This window comes from Ornithorhynchus anatinus, chromosome X2 (assembly GCF_004115215.2).
Source record: "Ornithorhynchus anatinus isolate Pmale09 chromosome X2, mOrnAna1.pri.v4, whole genome shotgun sequence".
Classification (NCBI taxonomy): Eukaryota; Metazoa; Chordata; class Mammalia; order Monotremata; family Ornithorhynchidae; genus Ornithorhynchus; species Ornithorhynchus anatinus.
In genome coordinates this window covers 3,402,174-3,421,282 of record NC_041750.1, presented here as the reverse complement: position 1 = coordinate 3,421,282, position 19,109 = coordinate 3,402,174, and the positions used below count along the sequence as shown (strand labels likewise).

At 58.5% G+C, this 19,109-nt stretch overlaps 1 protein-coding gene across 1 annotated transcript; it reads right to left on the bottom strand.

Moving 5' to 3' along the window:
* Positions 1 to 885: 885 nt before the first annotated feature.
* GFRA3 (GDNF family receptor alpha 3) lies at positions 886 to 11,113 on the bottom strand. Its single transcript, XM_029053078.1, has 8 exons — positions 10,954 to 11,113; positions 6,747 to 7,049; positions 5,958 to 6,053; positions 4,414 to 4,765; positions 2,464 to 2,573; positions 2,202 to 2,336; positions 1,327 to 1,442; positions 886 to 1,092 (listed from the first exon to the last, which is right to left on the bottom strand). Exons 1-8 carry the CDS (start codon positions 11,033 to 11,035, stop codon positions 1,000 to 1,002), a joined length of 1,287 nt encoding a protein of 428 aa, XP_028908911.1. The 5' UTR covers positions 11,036 to 11,113; the 3' UTR covers positions 886 to 999.
* Positions 11,114 to 19,109: the final 7,996 nt, after the last annotated feature.

Here is a 19,109-nt window from a genome sequence, read left to right as displayed (position 1 = left end):
GAGCGCTCAATAAATACGACTGAATGAATGAAGTTACTGATGCCCCAAATCACCCACCCCTCTGCCCTAGCTACAGGGAGAGGGATTAAGGAAGGAAGAGCGGGGATAGTGTGAGGGAAGGAGGTTAAGAGCATCTCCCCCCGCCCCGAAAGGCTGTGAGACCAAGTGAAGCCCCCTCCCCGCCCATCCCGCCCAGAGGGGCCGTCCCGGCTGACCTCTGGGAGGGGTCCCACCGTGGCATTCTGAGTAAATGTATCAGGGAAAGAGGAAGGAAGCCAGAGAGGTTGAAACTAAACGTTTTAATGATTGTATGATTGCGGTGAGCCGGGCGGGGCTGGAGAGGGAGAGGCCCAGGACCCCCGTGTCCCCCTCTCAGGAGCCCAGAGACGGGGCCTGGGGCCCGCCCAAGGATGCGAAGCCCCCAGACCCAAATTTGTGCCATTACCCCATCCACAGCAGGGGGTCACTGAAGGACGTCCGTCCCCCCACCGACCGGCTCCCCGGGGTGGAGCCCCCTTTTTCCCCCTCATGGGCCCGGGCCCAGCGGCCCCCCAAGCAGCCGGAACAGGGGAAAGGGGAGGAGCCAGCGGGGAGGGCTACCACAGCCCGATCCGCTCCACCCAATGTCCAGCCCTAAGCACTGGGGGAAGGAAAAGAGGGTCTTCTCTCCCCACCCCCACAGCGGGACCGCCCAACCCATCAGAGCTGGGGAGTGGGTTCGAGTCAGGGGGGCTCCCCCGGCCCTGCCGGTCAGCTGACGGCCAGGGGGAGGGGATGGGGCCGGCCGGGCCTGACCGTAGGGCCTGCAGGCCCCTGGGAGTGGGGGATCGGGTCCCCTCACTTTCCCTCCGACTCCCTCCCTCCACCTCCCCCCACCCCGCTCCTCCTGGCCACGTCCCCCCCTTGCCCCACGGTTCCCCATCTGCTGCGGCGGCCGGGGGTCGAGGGTCCGGGGGAGGCCGGGGCCGGTCCGGTGAGAAGGGTGGGCGGCGGGGCCGGCTAGGGGGTGCCCAGGACCAGGAGCGGGAGCAGGAGCGGAAACGGGAGGGCTCCCCAGGGCTTCGGCCTCTGCGCCCCGCTGCCCGGGACCCCCTGCAAAAGATGAGGGGTCGTGACTGGCGGGCGAGGAGTGGGGCTGGGTACCCAGAGACCGCCCCCCTATTCCCGGAGGCGGCAGTCACCGAGGCGAGGGCCCGGGCCTACCTCTCGGCCCCCAGTGGGCCCACCCCCTCGGCCTCCTCAGCCCTGTCAGACTCCTCGGCCCGGACACCCCACCCAGCCCCCTCGCCCCCCTCGCCCCCTGGGCCCGGCGGGCCCGGGCGGTACCTGGTGCGTGATCACGGAGAACGAGGCCCCGGCTGCCCCGGGCTCGGGGAAGTCTGAGGCCGAGGAGTCGGGCAGCAGCCTCCAGTGGACCAGCATCTGGGCTTCCATAGCCGCACCTGCGGGGGACAGGGGAAGGAGGCCCAGGGCTGGAGAGTCGCCCCTCCACCCCTCCCTAGGCCCCTGACCCCGGCGTCCCTGACCCCCCAGCCTTACCAAGGGCGCCCGTGGGAATGATAGGAAGGGGAGAGGGCTCCCAGCAGCCGAGGAGAAAGGGTGGGGAGGTGCTGGAGGGGGTCAGGGCTCCCCAGGGCCAAGTTGCCTGCATCCTGAAGAGAAGCAGTGTGGCCTCGTGGATAGAGCACGGGCCTGGTGGTCAGAGGCCCTGGGTTCTAATCCCAGCTCCGTCCCTTGCCCGCTAGGTGCCCTTGGGCAAGTCGCTTCACTTCTCCTGGCCTCAGTTCCCTCACCTTTAAAATGCGGATTAAGACTGTGAGCCCCACGTGTGTCCGGTCCGCTTAGTACAGTGCCTGGTACATAGCAAGCGCTATACCATGCTACCAAAAATCGCAGTTATTATTACCGGGGAAGGGAGACGAGGGGACGGCAGGTTCTGGCCCCAGCTTGGCGGAGGGCGCGGAGGCTCAGAAAGATTAAGCCCCCCCACCGACCCATTCGTTCGCTCCATCGTATTTCTGGAGCACTCACCGTGTGAAGAGCACTGCAGGAAGCGCTTGGGAGAGCACGATAGAAGAATCTAACAGATGCATTCCCTGCCCACGACGAGACCCCCGCCGGCCTAATCGGGAGCAGGGCCCTCCGAGAGTCGGCCCCGCCTCCCCGTGCCCCCCGCCGGTGCCCCCCCGCCCCAGACTCACGCAGGCAGGGGTTCTTGGAGAAGGTGGCCTCGAGTTGCTGACACTCTTCCTGCTGGTTCCCACTCCCCTGGCAGGTGCAGTGCAGGGCCACCTGGGCGCTGCTGTTGCTGACGTAGTTGGGGGTCATGACGGTGCCTGGCCGGGGGGCGGAGGGGGAGCTGGGGACGGCATCAAGGCGACCACCCCCTCCGGGGCCGCCCCTCCCCGAGATCTCTTCCCACCCCGCCCCCTCCCTCCACCCCGTCCCCCGCGGCGGTCTCACCGATCATGCCCATGTAGGCCCGGAGGCAGGAGCCGGGGGGTTTCTGCCGGGGGCACCCGTCTGCCGGTGCCCCCGACCCGCAGTGCGTCAGGAAGTTGGCCAGGCGGGACCTGGAGGAAGACCCGAGCTGAGGAGGGAGACGTGGTGGACGGGGGATATGTGTTGATTCTTCTATTGTTATTATTATGCCAGGCACTGTACTAGGCGCTGGCGTGGATACAAGCAAATCGGGTGGGACACGGTGCCTGTCCCACACGGGACTCACAGTCTCAATCCCCATTTTACGAATGAGATAAGAGGCTCAGAGAAGTGAAGTGACTTGTCCCAGGTCACACAGCAGACTAGAGGCAGAGCCAGAATTAGAACCCATGACCTCCTGACTCCCAGGCCCATGCTCTACCCACTATGCCATGCTGTTTCTCTGCTCTGCACGCAGTATGCGTCCAATAAATACGATCGAGTGAACGATCGGGGCGGGGAGAGGAAGAGGCAGTGAGGTAATAATAGGAACGACTGTGGTATTCGTTAAGCCCTTACTACGTACTAGGCACTGTGCTAGGCACTGGGGCAGATTCGAGATCAACGGGTCGGTCACGGTCCCCGTCCCACGTGGGGCTCACGTTCTCCATTCCCATTTTACAGCCGAGGGAACTGAGGCCCAGAGAAGCAGAGTGACTTGGCCGAGGTCACACAGCAGACGAGTGGCAGAGCCGGGATTAGAACTCAGGTCCTTCAGCCTCCCAGGCCTGCGCTCTAGCCACTGAGCCACACTCCCAGGCCCTCGCTGGGGGATAAAGAGTCTGTGACCTCTACACTGTTGGAATCCACCGGGCCTGGTGGGGGGGAGAGGGAGAAAAGGGGTGAGGGAGAAAGGGAGAGAGGAAGGAAGGGGAGGAAGGAGAGAGGGAGACAGAGGGAGGGAGGGAGGAAGAAAGAGAGAGAGGGAGCGAAGGAGGGAAGGAAGGAGGGAGGAAGAGAGAGACAGAGACCACTCTGGAAGGATCCATCGAGCCGCAGTGGGGCGGGGAACGGATGGACGTGGAATAGACCCTCTCCGGAAGGTTCCCCCTGACCTGAGGGGTTGGGGTGGTGAACCCTTTCTGCAAGGATCCACCTGGACACAGGGGTAGGGGGAGAGTTGAGAACCCCTCCGGAAGGACCACCCGGCCCCGGGGGGGCCGGGAGGGGAAGGGCGAATAATAATAATAATAATAATAATGGCATTTGCTGAGCGCTTATTATGTGCCGGGCACTGTTCTAAGAGCTGGGGTAGATACAGCGTTGATGATGATGGTATCTGTTAAGCGCTTACCACGTGCCAAGCACTGTTCTAAGCACTGAGGTAGGTACAAGGTAATGAGGTTGCCCCACATGGGGCTCACAGTCCTAATCCCCATTTTCCAGATGAGGTAACTGAGACACAGAGAAGTGAAGTGACTCGCTCAAAGTCACACAGCTGCGAAGCGGCGTGGCTCGGTGGAAAGAGCCCCGGCTTGGGAGGCAGAGGCCACGGGTTCTAATCCCGGCTCCGCCACCTGTCAGCTGTGTGACTCTGGGGGAGTCACTTCACTTCTCGGTGCCTCAGTGACCTCATCTGGAAAATGGGGATTAAGACTGTGAGCCTCACGCGGGACAACCTGGTTACTCCGTATCTACCCCGGCGCTCAGAACGGCGCTCGGCACATAGTGAGCGCTCAACAGATGCCAACATTATTCGAACCCACGACTCTCTAGCTCGGGCTCTTGCCAGTAAGCCACGCTGCTTCTCCAAGAAAGAGAGAGGGAGGGAGAGATGGAGAGAGAGATAGAGAGATAGAGAGAGAGCCCGCTCCAGAAGGATCCATCGGGCCTCAAGGTCAGGGGGAGAAGGAATGGCCCCGCTCTGGAAGGTCCCATGGGGCGGCAGGGTCAAGGGGTCAGGGGGTCCCGGGGTCAGCGGGGGTCCCGGACCTGCAGAGGAGGTCGTCCAGGCAGGCGTCCCAGAGGGCCAGGCAGTTGTCGGGGTCCCCGGGCTGGTAGGAGCAGCTTGGCACGATGGTGTTGCGACGCCGTTCTCCGCAGCGCCGGTCGCCGGGCCCGCAGGGGCACAGCAGCAGCGCCCGGGTGTAGGGCTCCGCCGCCCGCTCGAAGAAGCCGCGCAGGGCCGGGCGGCAGTGGTGCGGGGCGCAGCCGCCCCCCGGGCCCCGGCCCTCCGCGCAGGCCGCCCCGTACAGCGACCGCAGCCTCGTGCACTTGGGGTTCAGCGTGCACAGCGAGGTCAGCTTCAGGCACGGGTCCATCGGGCCCCAGCTCGCCTCCGGCACTGTGGCCCCGGCAGGGCGGAGGTGGGCAGCGGGAAGAAGAGCAGGAGGGAGGGGAGGGAGGAGCAGTGAGCCCCGGGGGCTGAGCGGCCACACAGGGAGGGCCCCGGGACCCACCGAGAACTGGGCCGAGGGTCTCTAGTGGGAGGAGCACTGTGCTGGGAGCCTCCTGTGAGTCGAGCACCGTGCCAGGGGTCTCCTGTGGGCAGAGCAAACTATACTGGGAGCCTCCTGAGAGCAGAACACCGTCCTGGGGACCTCTTGAGGGCAGAGCACTGTGCCAGGCCAGGTTGGACACAGTCCGTATCCCACACGGGGCTCACCGTCTTAATCCCCATTTGGCACTGAGGCACAGAGGAAGTGAAATGACTTGCCCAAGGTCACACAACGGACGGATGGCGGGGTCAGAATTAGAACTCGGGGGCTCTGACTCCCAAGCCCGGGCTTTAGCCACTGGACCGTGGTGCTTCCTCATTGTTTTGGGCAGAGATCGCGTCTACCAACTCTGATACGTCGTACCCTCTCCAGCGCTCCGCACAATAAACACTCAATAAATACCACTGGTAGGTTGACTGAATGAGAAGAAAAAAGAGCTCCAGGGTAATAAGTCCTCATTAATAACAAATAAACAGATGAATGCATCACAGGGACAGATTCATGGGCCAGCAATCCGCGCTGGCTCACTGGGGGAGAATCAGGGATGGAGAAGGGACAGTCAGGGACGCTGGATGGTCCAGCTCTAGGTCTAGGAGGACGATCAGCACCCGGTTCCTTCATTCATTCAGCCAATCGTATTTACTGAGCGCTCACCGTATGGACAGCACTGTACTAAGCGCTTGGGACAGTATAATATAACAAAAAACGGATGCATTCTCTGCCCACATCCACTTATCACGGTGCCTCTGCCGGAGACCGAGCCTTCGGCGGATGGACGGTGGGGCTGATCCAGGGATGGCCGTGCCCGGAATCTGACGCTCTTATGGGGGACTGATTTGGGGGTCCTAAAGTCTCAGCACCAAAGCTCCAACCCCAACCCCCGGAGCAGCTCTGCCGATGCAGACCAGGGAGGTAATCTCTCTCCCGTCCTCGGGGCCTGGCCTGACACCCCCCACCCCGATCCTCCTTGTCCTTGCAGGGACCCCCGGGCTCCCCTCCCCACGGGCATCCCCCCCCCCCCCCTCGTCCGGGGCTCACCTGCCTCCAGCTGCTCCAGCTTGCTGCGATCCACCACGGTCCACGTCTCCTCCGGCACCGGGTCCTCGAAGGGGGAGACGCCCGGGTCGCGGTCACCTAGCAACGGGATGTGGAGTCGGGGAATGGCTTGAGGGCACATCCCGGGTCGGGGGGCTGGGGGAGTCCTAGAGGAAAGAGATGGGGGTGGGCCTGGAGGGAAGGAGAGGTGGTCGCAGGCCAGGTGGGGGGGGGAGGAATCTCTGTTGTCGGGGGGAAGGGAGAGAAGAGGAGGGGGACTGGGAAGGGGGATAAGGGGAGGTGGTCACAGGGCAGGTGGGGGGGAGGTCTCCGTTATCATGGGGAGGGGAGAAAAGAGGAGGGGGACCGGACTGGCGGGAAGGAGAGGTGGTCGCAAGGCAGGCGTCGGGGACGGGGGGTCTCCTTTGTCAGGGGGAGGGAAGAGAAGAAGATGGGGGGGGGTCTCCGTTGTCAGGGGGAGGGGAGAGAAGAGGATGGGGACAAGGGGACAAGGCTGGGGGTGAGCAGAGCAAGGACCCCCGAGGGGAGAAGCCAGAGAACAGAAGGGGAAGAGGGCGGGGGACAGGCGTTGCTATGGAGAGAGACAGAGGGGACAGCTTTTCCCCAAAGTTACACTTCCTCCTCTCCCCATCCTTCCATCCCCCTTATCTCTCTGACCTTCTCCGCCTGGTTAATTAGTAGCTCCTCTGTCAACAAGAGAGGGGACCCCCTCCCCAGCCCCCAATCGGCAGCCCCCCAGTCTTCCCTTCCTCCCCCCGCCGGGGTCCTCACCGTGGCTGACCAGGGGATGGGCGGCCCAGTAGGCTTGCAGGCAGAGGAGGAGTCTTCTCATGCGCCACTGACACTTGCATCCGGCCAGGGCGCTGCCCCGGAGCTGCAACGCCGCCTCCAGGCAGGCCGCCTGGGTTTCGGGCTCCGGCGAGGGTCCCCGGGTCCGGGCGGGGGTGCAAGCTTCCAGACGCCGGTAGGTGACGTTACAGGTGGCATCTGCCAGGCACCGGTCCTTGGCCTCCAAGCAGTTGGCCGGCGGGCCCGCGCCGGTCGCGGTGGTGATCGTAGTGGGTAGGAGACCCCCTGTTTGGGCACGGACCCCGTGTGAGGCAGGGGCAGGGCGGGAGAGAGGAAGGAGTCGGTCAGTTGTATCGTTTGAGCGCTTACTGTGTGCAGAGCACTGTACTAAACGCTTGGGGGAGGACATTAGACACATTCCCCGCCCACAACAAGCTTACGGTCTAGGGGAGGAAGGCTTGCTAGGCCGAGATGGACCAGTTTTCGCGAGGGGCCTTTCGGTTTGTACTTGAAGTGAACAACTGCGGGGTTGTTTTTTACGGCATTCGGTAAGCGCTTACTACGCGCCAGGCTCTGCGCTAGAGAGGCGGCGTGGCTTAGTGGAAAGAGCCCGGGCTCGGGAGTCAGAAGACGTGGGTTCTGATCCCCGCTCTGCCACTTGTCAGCTGTGTGACTGTGGGCAGGTCACTTCACTTCTCTGTGCCTCAGTGACCTCATCTGGAAAATGGGGATTAAAACTGTGAGCCCCACGTGGGACAACCTCATTACCTGTATCTACCCCAGCGCTTACAACAGGGCTTGGCACATCATAAGCTCTTAACAAGTACCGTAATTATCAGTATTATTACTAAGAGCTGGAGTACGTACGCGCTAATCAGATTGGACACAGTCCATGTCCCACATGGGGCTCACCGACTTAGTCCCCACTTTACAGATGAGGGAACTGAGGCCCGGAGAAGTGACTTGCTCCCGGTCACGCAGCAGATAAGAGGAGGAGCCGGGATTAGAACCCAGATCTTTTTGACTCCCGAACTCTACCCACTAGGCCACTCTGCTTCTCCCGGCTAGTAAATATCCAGGGGCCGAAGCATGCCTTTTCCCTAGTCTCTGGTGGGAGCAGGGCCTACAGCTCAGAGTTTCAAGTGGATAAAGCCTGGGCGACAGAAGGACCTGGGTTCCGATCCTAGCTCCGCCACTTGTCTGCTGTGTGACCTCGGGCAAGTCATTTCACTTCACTCTTCCTCAATTCCCTCATCTGTAAAATGGGGATTGAGACGGTGAGCCCCACGTGGGACAGGGACTGTGTCCAACCCGACTGGTTTGAATCCACCCCAGCTTAGTACAGTGCCTGGCACATAGTAAGCGCTTAACAAATACCGCAATTATTATTATTATTCATAATAATAACCAAACCTACCACCTAAGCCACAGGATCTGGAGACTCCGTGAGAAAAGGAAGGAAAAGTCTAATTCATGAGGGATAAGACCCCCCCCCCCATATATCCCAGCTCCCCCTCCCAAAACGCACTACGTTTTCCCCTCATTTACATACCTATAATTTACTTATTTTTATTAATGTCTATCTCTCCCTGTAGATTATAAACTTGCTCTGGGCAGGGAACATGTCTACCAACTCTGTTCTACTGAACTCTGCATAGTAAAATGCTCTGCACATAGTAAGCGCTCAATAAATACGACTGATTGATCGATGGATCGATTGGCCCTGGGGGGAATAATAATAAATGCGGTATCTGTTAAGCGCTTACTACGTGCAAAGCAGCGGACTAAGGGCTGGAGTGGATCGGGTTGGACGGGGACGTTAATCCCCATTTTTCAGATGAGGAAACTGAGGCCCACCAGATAAATCAAACGGCTCGCCCAAGGCCACACGGCAGACAAGAGACGGAGCCGGGATTAGAACCCACGACCTCTGACTCCCGGGCCCGGGCTCGATCCACTATGTCGCTTCAGCTGCGGGTCAGTTGATGGCATCTCTCCAGGATCCCGCAAACCTGAACCCCTCACACCCCCACAGTAAACGAGGCCCCCTAACCCCGGCATAATGTCGTAGCTGAACCAGGAGAAGAGCAACACCCCATCACGTCCCCTTCCCCAAATCCCCCTACTTCATTTTGTCCCTCCAAAAATAAAAAAACCTTAGAACATCGGTCCACGGGGATGGCCATCTCTGGTTCGGCCGCTGGGTCCAGCCAGCCCGGGACTCTGTCTCTGAGGGGCACCAGGACGCTGCTGATTGCTGACCTAGACACCCACTCCTCGGTTTGAGGTGGACCACCCCACCCCCCTGACTGTCCCCTCTCCATCCCTGACCCTTCGCCGGTGACCCACCACAGCAGCACGGACCACCCCACATCCCTGCCTGTCCCCTCTCCATCCCTGACCCTTTCCCCGGTGACCCAGCCTGGCCCACCCCACACCCCCGACTCTGCCCTCAGTGACTCACTACAAACCACCATCCTCGGGTCTACGGGAACCCCTCTAGCAGCTCGCTGTGGTGAGGGAACGCATGAGCCCACTGTGTTGTAGGGTCCTCTCCCAAGTACTTAGCCCAGTGCTCCGCACCTAATAATAAATCCCACCGATGAGGGTAAAGATGATGGCGGAACCTTCCTTTCTGGACGACTTCCTGTGGGAGCCAATTCTACGTGTTTGCCCCTCCCTAGACGAAGAAGTGTTTTCTTTTGTGTCGATTCTGAACCTCCCAGCCTCACTGCTTGCCCCTCCTTCACTCGGTCGTATTGATTGAGCGCTTAACGTGTGCAGAGCACTGTACTGAGCGTATGGGAGAGGATACCACAACAATAAACAGACACGTTCCCTGCCCTTCGCCCCACAGGGGGATTGGGGGATATCAGGGGGACAACATGCCCTGCTTTCCTCCAGATTCGGTGACCCGCAGTCTCATCCCTCTCAGCCGGGTGTCGAGGCTGACTGTCCATTCCAAGCGCTTAGTACAGCGCTCTGCACATAGTAAGCGCTCAGTAAATACTATGGAATGAAAAGGTTGGGGAGCCTCAGTTCTTTCCCGTTACCTTCACGGGGAAACCAATGCGCCTCCCTGGCTCTAATCCTGCCCCTCCTCGCCTGGGTGCTCTTAGAGGAATCGCGCTCATTTTTCAATCTGATTTTATTTCGTGGTATTTATTAGGCGCTCACTCTATGCCAGGCACTGGACTAAGGCGCTGGCCCGGCTCTCCCCAGAGTTGACGTTCCTCAGAACCGTCACCTTCAGTTTTAACGGTAGTAATGACACGTTGGGCGCTTACCACTGTGCCAAGCAGTCTAGTAGTGCCGGGGGAGCGACAAGGCAATCGGATGGCACTGTGTCGTACTCTCCCAAGCGCTCAGTACAGCGCTCTGCACACGGTAAGCGCTCAGTAAATACGATTGCATGCACCATGACCGTTCAGGCCCCACGGAAGGGTGGAAGGCTTCCTCGGTGGAGGGGGGCGACCTCCCTCCCCTCCCTCCGGCCCATCCCGTTCCCTCTGTTGGAAAACCTGGACCAACACAGCATTCCCGAGAGGCGAGGACTCCGGGATAGAGTCCGCGGACTTTGAGAAGTGGGGCTTGGAAGGGGGCTGGCGGGCGGCCTGCCCACAGCTCCTATTTACTGAGCGCTTACTGTGTGCGGAGCACTGGGCTCGGCGCTTGGGAGACTTCCATACGGGGTCTCCTCGGCCAACTCGTTTTGGGCAGGGAATGCGGCCGTTGGCGACTGTAGTGGACTCTCCCCCGAACGTCTAGTACCGTGCTCTGCACGCGGTCAAAAAATACGATTGAATGGACTCGGCTCTGGTGGGAGGGAGACCCCCCCGGGGTGGGTGGGTGGGGGGGGGGACGCTGAGCCTCCCTACCGCTGGAGAGGGAGCGTAGTGGACTCCTCCCTCCCTGGGATGGCCCGATTTGAGACTCCCCCCTCGGAGTCGTCTCTCCCACCGCCCCCCGCTCCCAAGCAGGGCGGTCTCCCCCCTCCCGGGAGGGGCGGTCCCCCGGTCCTGGAGTCTAACCTCCATCCCTCTCGCTGCCGTTGAAGCTGCCGTCTGTCCCCGGGAAGGACACGGCTCGGCGTGGGGGTCCCGGGGGTGGGGGAGACCCGGGCCCGCTCGCTGACCGCCCCCCGACCCGGCTCCCGGGGGGCGAGGAGGGCGGGGGGGGGGGGGGTCACCGGCCCCGTCCAGCGGAGGCAGCAGGAGCAGGAGGAGCAGGAGGAGGAGGAGGATCAGGGCGGTGGGTGGGGAGCCCTTCATCGTCCAGCTGGTCCCGGTGCCGGTCCTGATCCCGGAGCGGTGGCCCTGGAGTGTGAGAGCCGCCTCCTCCCGGGCCCCGCCCCATCCCCCCGCCCAGCCCGGCCAGGGTCCACCCCCTGAAGCCAGCCGGGGTCCCCCCGCCCACCCGGCCCCCCCTCCCTGGACCCGCAGGACCCGAACCCCGAACCCGAGGACTCGGGGGGTGGGGGGGGGGAAGGAGGGGGAGCCTCCAACTCCCCCTCCCCAGTCCCAACCCCCTCCGGACCCCAGGGACGCCGCAGGAGGCCGGGGGGGGGGGGGAGGTGACAGTATTCATTCACGCAAGCATTCGTTCATTCATTCAGTCCTATTTGTGGAGCGCTTACTGTGCGCAGAACGCTGTACCAAGCGACTGGAAACTGCAAGAAAGGACAGTAAGGGAGTGTGGGTGTGTTGGGGGGCCCGACTCTCCCGCCCCCAACCCCACCCCTCACCCGGCAAAGTTGGCCCCCTCCACCCGTCCACCACCCCGGCTTCTCACCCATCCATCCGATCGTATTTATTGAGCGCTTACTGGGGGCACAGCACTGGACTAAGCGATCGGAAACCGCAAGAAAAGAGGGTGGGTGGGTGTGTTGGGGGGCACGACGCTCCCTCCCCCAACCCCACCCCTCAGCGGGCGAAGTTGGCCCCCTCTACCCGCCCCCCACCCCGGCATCCCTTCACCCAGTCGTGTTTATTGAGCGCTGACTGGGTGCAGAGCACTGGACTAAGCGATCGGAAACCGCAAGAAAGGATAGTAGGGGGTGTGGGGGTGCTGGGGGGGACGCTCCTTCCCCCAACCCACCCCTCACCGGGCAAAGTTGGCTCCTCTACCCGCCCCCCTCCCGCTTCTCCTTTATTCATTCATTCTATTCAATCGCATTTATTGAGCGCTCACTGGGTGCAGAGCGCTGTCCTGAGCGTTTGGAAGCTGCAAGAAAGGACATTAGGGTGGGGGGGGGGGTGGGTGTTGGGGGGGACGCTCCTTCCCCCTAACCCCACCCCACCCCTCGCCAGGCAAAGTTGGCCCCTCTACCCGCCCCCCGGCTTCTCATTCATTTAGTCAATCGTATTTATTAATAATAATAATGGTATTTGTTAAGTGCTCACTATGTGCCAAGCACTGTTCTAAGCCCTGGGGGAGATACAAGGTCATCAGGTTGTCCCACGTGGGGCTCAGAGTCTTCATCCCCATTTTCCAGATGAGGGAACCGAGGCACAGAGAAGCAAAGTGACTTGCTCAAGGTCACACAGCTGACAGGTGGCGGGGCCGGGATTAGAACCCATGACCTTCTGACTCCCGGGCCCGGGCTCTTTCCACTGAGCCACGTTACTGTTATTAATAGTAATAGTAATATTACTATTATTATTCTAGTAATAATCACGATAATGTTCGGTGCTTACTCTGGGCCAAGCGTCAGGATAAATCCAAGCAGCTCTTCCCCAGTCCCCGTCCCGCCAGGGGCTTACATCCTCGGGGGGGGGCGGGGGTACAGGTATCAAAGCCCTGATTTACAGAAGAGGAAAGCGAGGCACAGCGAAGTGAAATGACAAGCTCAAGGTCACACGGCAGGCAGTGGCAGAGGAATTGGAATTGGACAGAATTGGAATTAGAACGTCAAGGACAGAAGGCATGGGAATTAGAACCCAGCTCTTCTGGCTCCCAGTCCCGCTCCCATCCCACTAGGCCTCGATGCTTCTCTAACGAAGCCAGAAGCAGCGTGGCTTAGTGGAAAGAGCCCGGGCTTGGGAGTCAGAGGTCGTGGGTTCTAATCCCGGTTCCACCACTCGTCAGTTGGGTGACTTGGGGCAAATCACTTCACTTCTCTGTGCCTCAGTTCCCTCAACTGTAAAATGGGGATGAAGACTTTGAGCCTCACGTGGGACAACCTGATGACCCTGTATCTACCCCAGTGCTTAGAACAGTGCTTGGCGCATAGTAAGCACTGAACAAATACCAAAATTATTATTATTATTATCAACCTCAGCCTTTACTTCCATCCTACAGCCAGCCATTCTCTCCTCTCTGATTGCAGGAAGGGGATGGGGGGGGGGGGCTCCCTTTTGATGCTCCTGAAGAGGAGATTGAGGGGTGATAAATGATATTATTGGTTAAGCACTTACTCTGTGCCGAGCGCTGTTCTAAGCGCTGGGGTAGATGCAAGGTGATCGGGTTGTCCCACGTGGGGCTCACAGTCTTCATCCCCATTTTCCAGATGAAGTCACTGAGGCCCAGAGAAGCGAAGCGGCTTGCCCAAAGTCACACAGCTGCCAAGTGGCGGAGCCGGGATTAGAACCCACGACCTCTGACTCCCCAGCCCGGGCTCTTTCCACCGAGCCTCCCTGCTTCCTTTTTAACGGTATTGGTTATGCGCTACGTGCCAGACACTGTACTAAGCACTGGAGTAGATACAATATAATCAGGTGGGAAATGGTCCCTGTCAATCAGTGGTATTTACTGAGCACTTACAATGTGCAGAGCACTGTACTGAGTGCTCGGAGAACAATACAACAGAGTTAGCTGTCCAAATGGGGCGCACGGTCTTCACTCCCCATTTTACAGCTGAGGTAAAGGAAGCACAGAGAAGTGAAGCGACTTGCCCAAGGCCACCCAGCAGACAAGTGGCAGAGCTGGGATAGTCTCTTTCCCAGGGATCATTCCCAGAGAAGCAGCGAGGCTCGGTGGAAAGAGCCCGGGCTTGGGAGTCAGCGGTCGTGGGTTCTAATCCCGGCCCCGCCACTTGTCGGCTGTGTGACTTTGGGCAAGTCGCTTCGCTTCTCTGGGCCTCGGTGACCTCATCTGCAAAATGGGGATGAAGACTCTGAGCCCCACGTGGGCCAACCGGATGACCCTGTATCTCCCCCAGCGCTTAAAACAGTGCTTGGCACATAGTAAGCGCTTAACAAATGCCACCGTTATTATTATCATCCTGAAGATTTCCCAGCCTCTCCAGCGCCAGAATCGGTCATCGAATACTTGCTGAGCGCCACGCGTCCCACCAGCCTAAACCGTCACAGGCCCGGGGCTCCCTTCCCGGCCGGCCGAGGGTCCCGGGAGACGCCCGGGGATTCCTGAATCCTCGGTAGAGAGAGGGGTCCCCCGGCCCCGAACCCCTTTCCTCACCCGGCCCGCTCCAGGCCTCCGAGGAGGGCTGGGAGGTTCGTTGAGAGGCGCTATATCAGCCGGGGGATTTATTGATCGCCCGTTATTGAATGGACCCATTGCGTTGGGGCCTCTAGGGGCACGGACCGAAGTAATCAGGCCAGATAGAGTCTAGAGGCAGGTTGGGGGTGTAAATCACCCATCTCGAAGCTGAGAGAGGGAGAGACACGTGGCCCCAGATAAGGAGGGAGACAGACACTGGCCTCTGTGCCCTCGCTCCCCATTAGCCGCTGTTTCTCCAGTCTTAATGCACTTTAAATGGAGTTTGTGTTGTGTTTTATCTGCGCCTGTCCTCCTGCTGGTAGAGAGAACCCACTAAAATACATCCCAGAGGCAGACTCTTTCTGCAAAGGGGAATAACAGCTGGCTCGCAGCCCCTGCCCCGGGGCGGGGGGCTGCCGGGATGGTGGGGCGGGGGGTGTCCCGGGACTTCTCGACGAGAAGCAGCGTGGCCTGGTGGCTAGAGCCCCGGCCTGGAAGGCAGGAGGACCTGGATCCTCCTCCCGGCTCCGCCACTCGTCTGCTGGGCGACCGTGGGAGAGTCGCTTCGCTTCTCTGGGCTTCAGTGACCTGGTCTGTAAAATGGGGATCCGTAACAATAATAGTAATGATGATGGTGTCCGCTAAGCGCTTACTACGTCCCAAGCACTCTTCTAAGCTCTGGGCGAGATACAAGGTCATCAGGTTGTCCCACGTGGGGCTCACAGTCTTCAAAAGCCCCATTTTCCAGATGAGGTCACTGAGGCTCTAGAGAAGCTAAGTGACTTGCCCAAAGTCACACAGCTGCCAAGTGGCGGAGCCGGGATTAGAACCCGCGACCTCTGATTCCCAAGCCCGGGCTCCCTCCACTGAGCCACGCTGCCTCTCTAAGAATTCTCTAAGCTTGTGAGGGTGAACCCTATGTGGGATAGGGACTGGATCCAACCTGATTTACTTGGATCTACCCCAGTGCTTAGAACAGTGCCTTGCACGTAGTAAGCACTTAACAAGTGTCCTAATTAGTATTATTATTAAGGACCTGGGTTCTCATCCCGGCTCCGCCACTCATCTGCTGTGCGGCCTCGGGCCAGTCACTTCACTTCTCTGTGCCTCAGTGACCTCATCTGTAAAAGGGGGATGAAGACTGTGAGCCCCACGTGGGACAACCTGATGACCTTGCATCTACCCCAGTGCTTAAAACAGTGCTTGGCACACAGTAAGTGCTTAAATACCAACATTGTTATTATTCTTCTCTGTGCCTCAGTGACCTCGTCTGTAAAAGGGGGATGAAGACTGTGAGCCCCTTGTGGGACAAACTGATGACCTTGTATCTACCCCAGCGCTTAGAACGGTGCTCGGCGTGTGGTAAGCGCTTAACAAATACCATCATCGTCATCATTATTATGAATATTATTATGTTATGACATTATTCTCATTATTAATAAGAAGCTCCAGTTCTCCTTCTTCCGTCAGCCTCCATCTTCCCCTCAATCAATCGTATATACTGAGCGCTTACACAGTCCCTGTCCCACATGCTGTTGCCTGTCTACTTGTTTTGTTCTGTTGTCTGTCTCCCCCCTCTAGACTGTGAGCCCGTTGCTGGGCAGGGATTGTCTCTACCTGTTGCCGAACTCTACTGTCCAAGCGCTCAGTACAGTGCTCTGCACCCAGTAAGCGCTCAATAAATCCGATTGAATGAATGGATGAACGAATGGGACTCACCGTCTTCATCCCCGTTTTCCAGATGAGGGCACCGAGGCCCAGAGAAGCGAAGCGACTTGCCCAAGGCCGCGCCGCAGACAGGTGGCGGGGCCGGGATTAGAACCCAGGTCCTCCTGACTCCCACTGGGCCGGGCTGAACCGCTGCCTAAGGTTGACGGGGGAAGAGAAGGGAAGGCGTCAAGTCTGGGCTCTGCTTCTCAGTGGAAACCTCAGAGTTGACAGGATAGTGAGAGCTCCATTCTGGGCCCTTCCCCAGAGCAACAAGCTCCCGAATAAATATTTGGCTTCGCTCCTGTCGACGTCAATGGGGATTCATTCAGTCGTATTTATTGAGCGCTGACTGTGCGCAGAGCACTGTACTGAGCCCTTGGAATGTCCAATTTGGCAACAGATAGAGACCATCCCTGCCCAACGACGGGCTCACGGTCTAAGAGGGGGAGACAGACAACAAGACAAGCAGACAATAGCATCAAAATAGAGAAATAGAATCATAGACACCTATACACACATCATTAATAAAATAGAGTAACATATAATATATACAAATATACGCCGGGGCTGTGGGAAGGGGACGGGGGTAGAGCAGAGGGAAAGGGAGGGTTCGGTAGCTCCTTATGGCCGGTATCGGTAATCGACCCATCGATCGATCGCATTTATTGGGCCCTTACTACCACTGTTAATAATAATTACGGTATTTGTTAACCGCTTACTCTGTGCCACGCACTGTACTAAGCTCTGGGGTGGATACAAACAAATGGAGTCGGACACAGTCCCTGTCCCAAGTGGGGCTCACAGCCTCCAGCCCCATTTTACAGATGAGGGAACTGAGGCACGGGGAAGTGAAGAGATCGGCCCCAGGTCACACAGCAGACGAGTGGCGGAGCCGGGGTGTGTGAAGAGCTCACCTAGAGGACCTTTAGACTATAAACTCGTTGTGGGCAGGGAATGTGTCTATTTATTGCGATATAGTATTCTCCCGAGCGCTTAGTACTGTACGCACTCAATAAATACGACGACTGACCTATGGTCTAATCCCGGCTCCGCTCCTTGCCAGCTGTGTGACCTCGGGCAAGTCGCTTCCCTGTGCCTCAGTTCCCTCAACTGTAAGATGGGGACCCATTCATTCATTCATTCATTCATTCAATAGTATTTATTGAGCGCTTACTATGTGCAGAGCACTGTACTAAGCGCTCGGGATGAACAAGTCGGCAACAGATAGAGACGGTCCCTGCCGTCTGACGGGCTTACGGTCTAATCGGGGGAGATGCCTCTTCTCCCTCCTACATAGATTGGGAACCCCATGTGGAACCTGATTATCAATCATGTTTATTGAGCGCTTACTGTGTGCGAAGCCCTGTACTAAGGCGCTTGGGAGAGTACAGACATTCCCATCTTGTGTGTATATTTGTATGTATCTATTATTCTATTTATTTTATTAATGAAGTGTATAGGGATCGTCTCTAACCGTTGCCGAACTGTACTTTCCAAGCTCTTAGTACAGTTCTCTGCACACAGTGAGCGCTCAATAAATACGATTGAATGAGTATATGTATAATTCGATTTATTTCTACTGAGGCTATTGACGCCTGCTTGATGTCTGCCTCCCCTCTTCTAGACTGTGAGCCTCTTGTTGGGCAGGGATTGTCCTCTTTATTCTTGAACTGTACTTTCCAAGCGCTCACTACAGTGCTCTGCACCGAGTGAGCGCTCAATAAATAGGGCTGAACGAGAGAATGAGTCCACCCCAGGGCTCAGCACGGTGCCTGGCACAGAGTAAGGGCTTAACAAACACCGCAAGCGTCATGGGGACAATCCCATGGGAGGGGATGGGGCTGGGCCACCCCGTTTGCTGGGAAGAGACACGGAGACAGATGGTCCTGAGATTTAGCCACGGCCGCCCACCCTCCCACCCCTGGAGAACAAGCAGAGACCCTTCCCACTCCCCAGGGAAAAACAGGATCTGGAAGGCTGGGAAGGCTTCCAGAGAGAAATGGAGCCTGGAAAAACAGAGACCCCCCCCCCTCAAGTCAGAGGCCCCCCGCAGGGAGAAGCCATCAGATGCTGAGGGTCCCAGGGGATGCCCCGCCCCAAATGCTGATCCGGTGGTTCCCAGCCCCCCATCCCAGCTGGGAACTGTAGACAGAGGCCCAGAGGAGGATCCAAAACCAGGCCCAGGGCATTGGTACAAAAATGCCCCTGCCTGAAGCCGGGATGGTTAAGGGGATTTGGTTTTCCTGGGGCTTTCCTTCCCCTCAGACCTTTCCCACCCGTAGGAAAGAATGTGCCGCTCCCAGAAGGGAGTTGTTGGTGCCAGAAGGGGAGAGGGAGGGAGGGAGAGGGGAGTGGAAAGGAGAGAGGGAGGGGGGAGAGAAGGATGGGGAGGAGGGAGCGAGAGAGAGAGAGCGAGAGAGAGAGAGAGAGAGAGGAAGGGAAAGCACTTATGTAGCCGTCTGTAATTTTATTAATATGTGTCGGTGTCCGTCTCCCCACCTCTAGACTGTGAGTTGGTTGTGGGCAGGGAATGTCGCTGTATATTGTTGTATTGTACTTTCCCAAGCGCTTAGTACAGTGCTCTGCACATAGTAAGCGCTCGATAAATATGTCTGAATGAATGAAAGGGGAGAAAGGGGGAAGAGGGAGAGGGGAGAGAAGGAGGTGAGAGAGCAAAGGTTGGGAGAGGGAGGGGGAGAGTGGGAGGAAGAGGAGGATGGGGAAGGGGGGGAGAGGAAGAGAAGAGGAGAAAGGGGAGAGGGGAAGAGGGGAAGAGGAGGGAGGGAGATGGGGAGAGAAGGAGGGAGAGAGGGAGGCAGGAGAGGAAAGGAGAGAGGGAGGGGGGAGAAGGAGGCAGGAAAGGAGAGAGGGAGGGGAGAGGAGGATAGGGAGGAAGAAGGGGAGACGGAGGGAGGGGGGAGAAAGGAAGAGAAAGGGGAGAGGGAGAAGAGGGGAAGAGGAGGGAGGGAGAGGGGAGAGAAGGAGGCAGGAAAGGAGAGGAGAGAGAAGGAGGCAGGAAAGGAAAGGAGAGAGGGAGGCAGGAAAGGAAAGGAAAGGAAAGGAAAGGAAAGGAAAGGAAAGGAAAGGAAAGGAAAGGAAAGGAAAGGAAAGGAAAGGAAAGGAAAGGAAAGGAAAGGAAAGGAAAGGAAAGGAAAGGAAAGGAAAGGAAGGGGGGAGAGGAGGATAGGGAGGAAGAAG

Coding starts and splice junctions, on each gene's coding strand:
- GFRA3 (XM_029053078.1), bottom strand. CDS start 11,035: ATGAAGGGCTCCCCACCCACCGCCCTGATCCTCCTCCTCCTCCTGCTC. Junction 2,337..2,463: donor GGCCTACATGGGCATGATCG/GTGAGACCGCCG, acceptor CCCCCCGGCCAG/GCACCGTCATGACCCCCAAC. Junction 1,093..1,326: donor TCTCCGTGATCACGCACCAG/GTACCGCCCGGG, acceptor CATCTTTTGCAG/GGGGTCCCGGGCAGCGGGGC.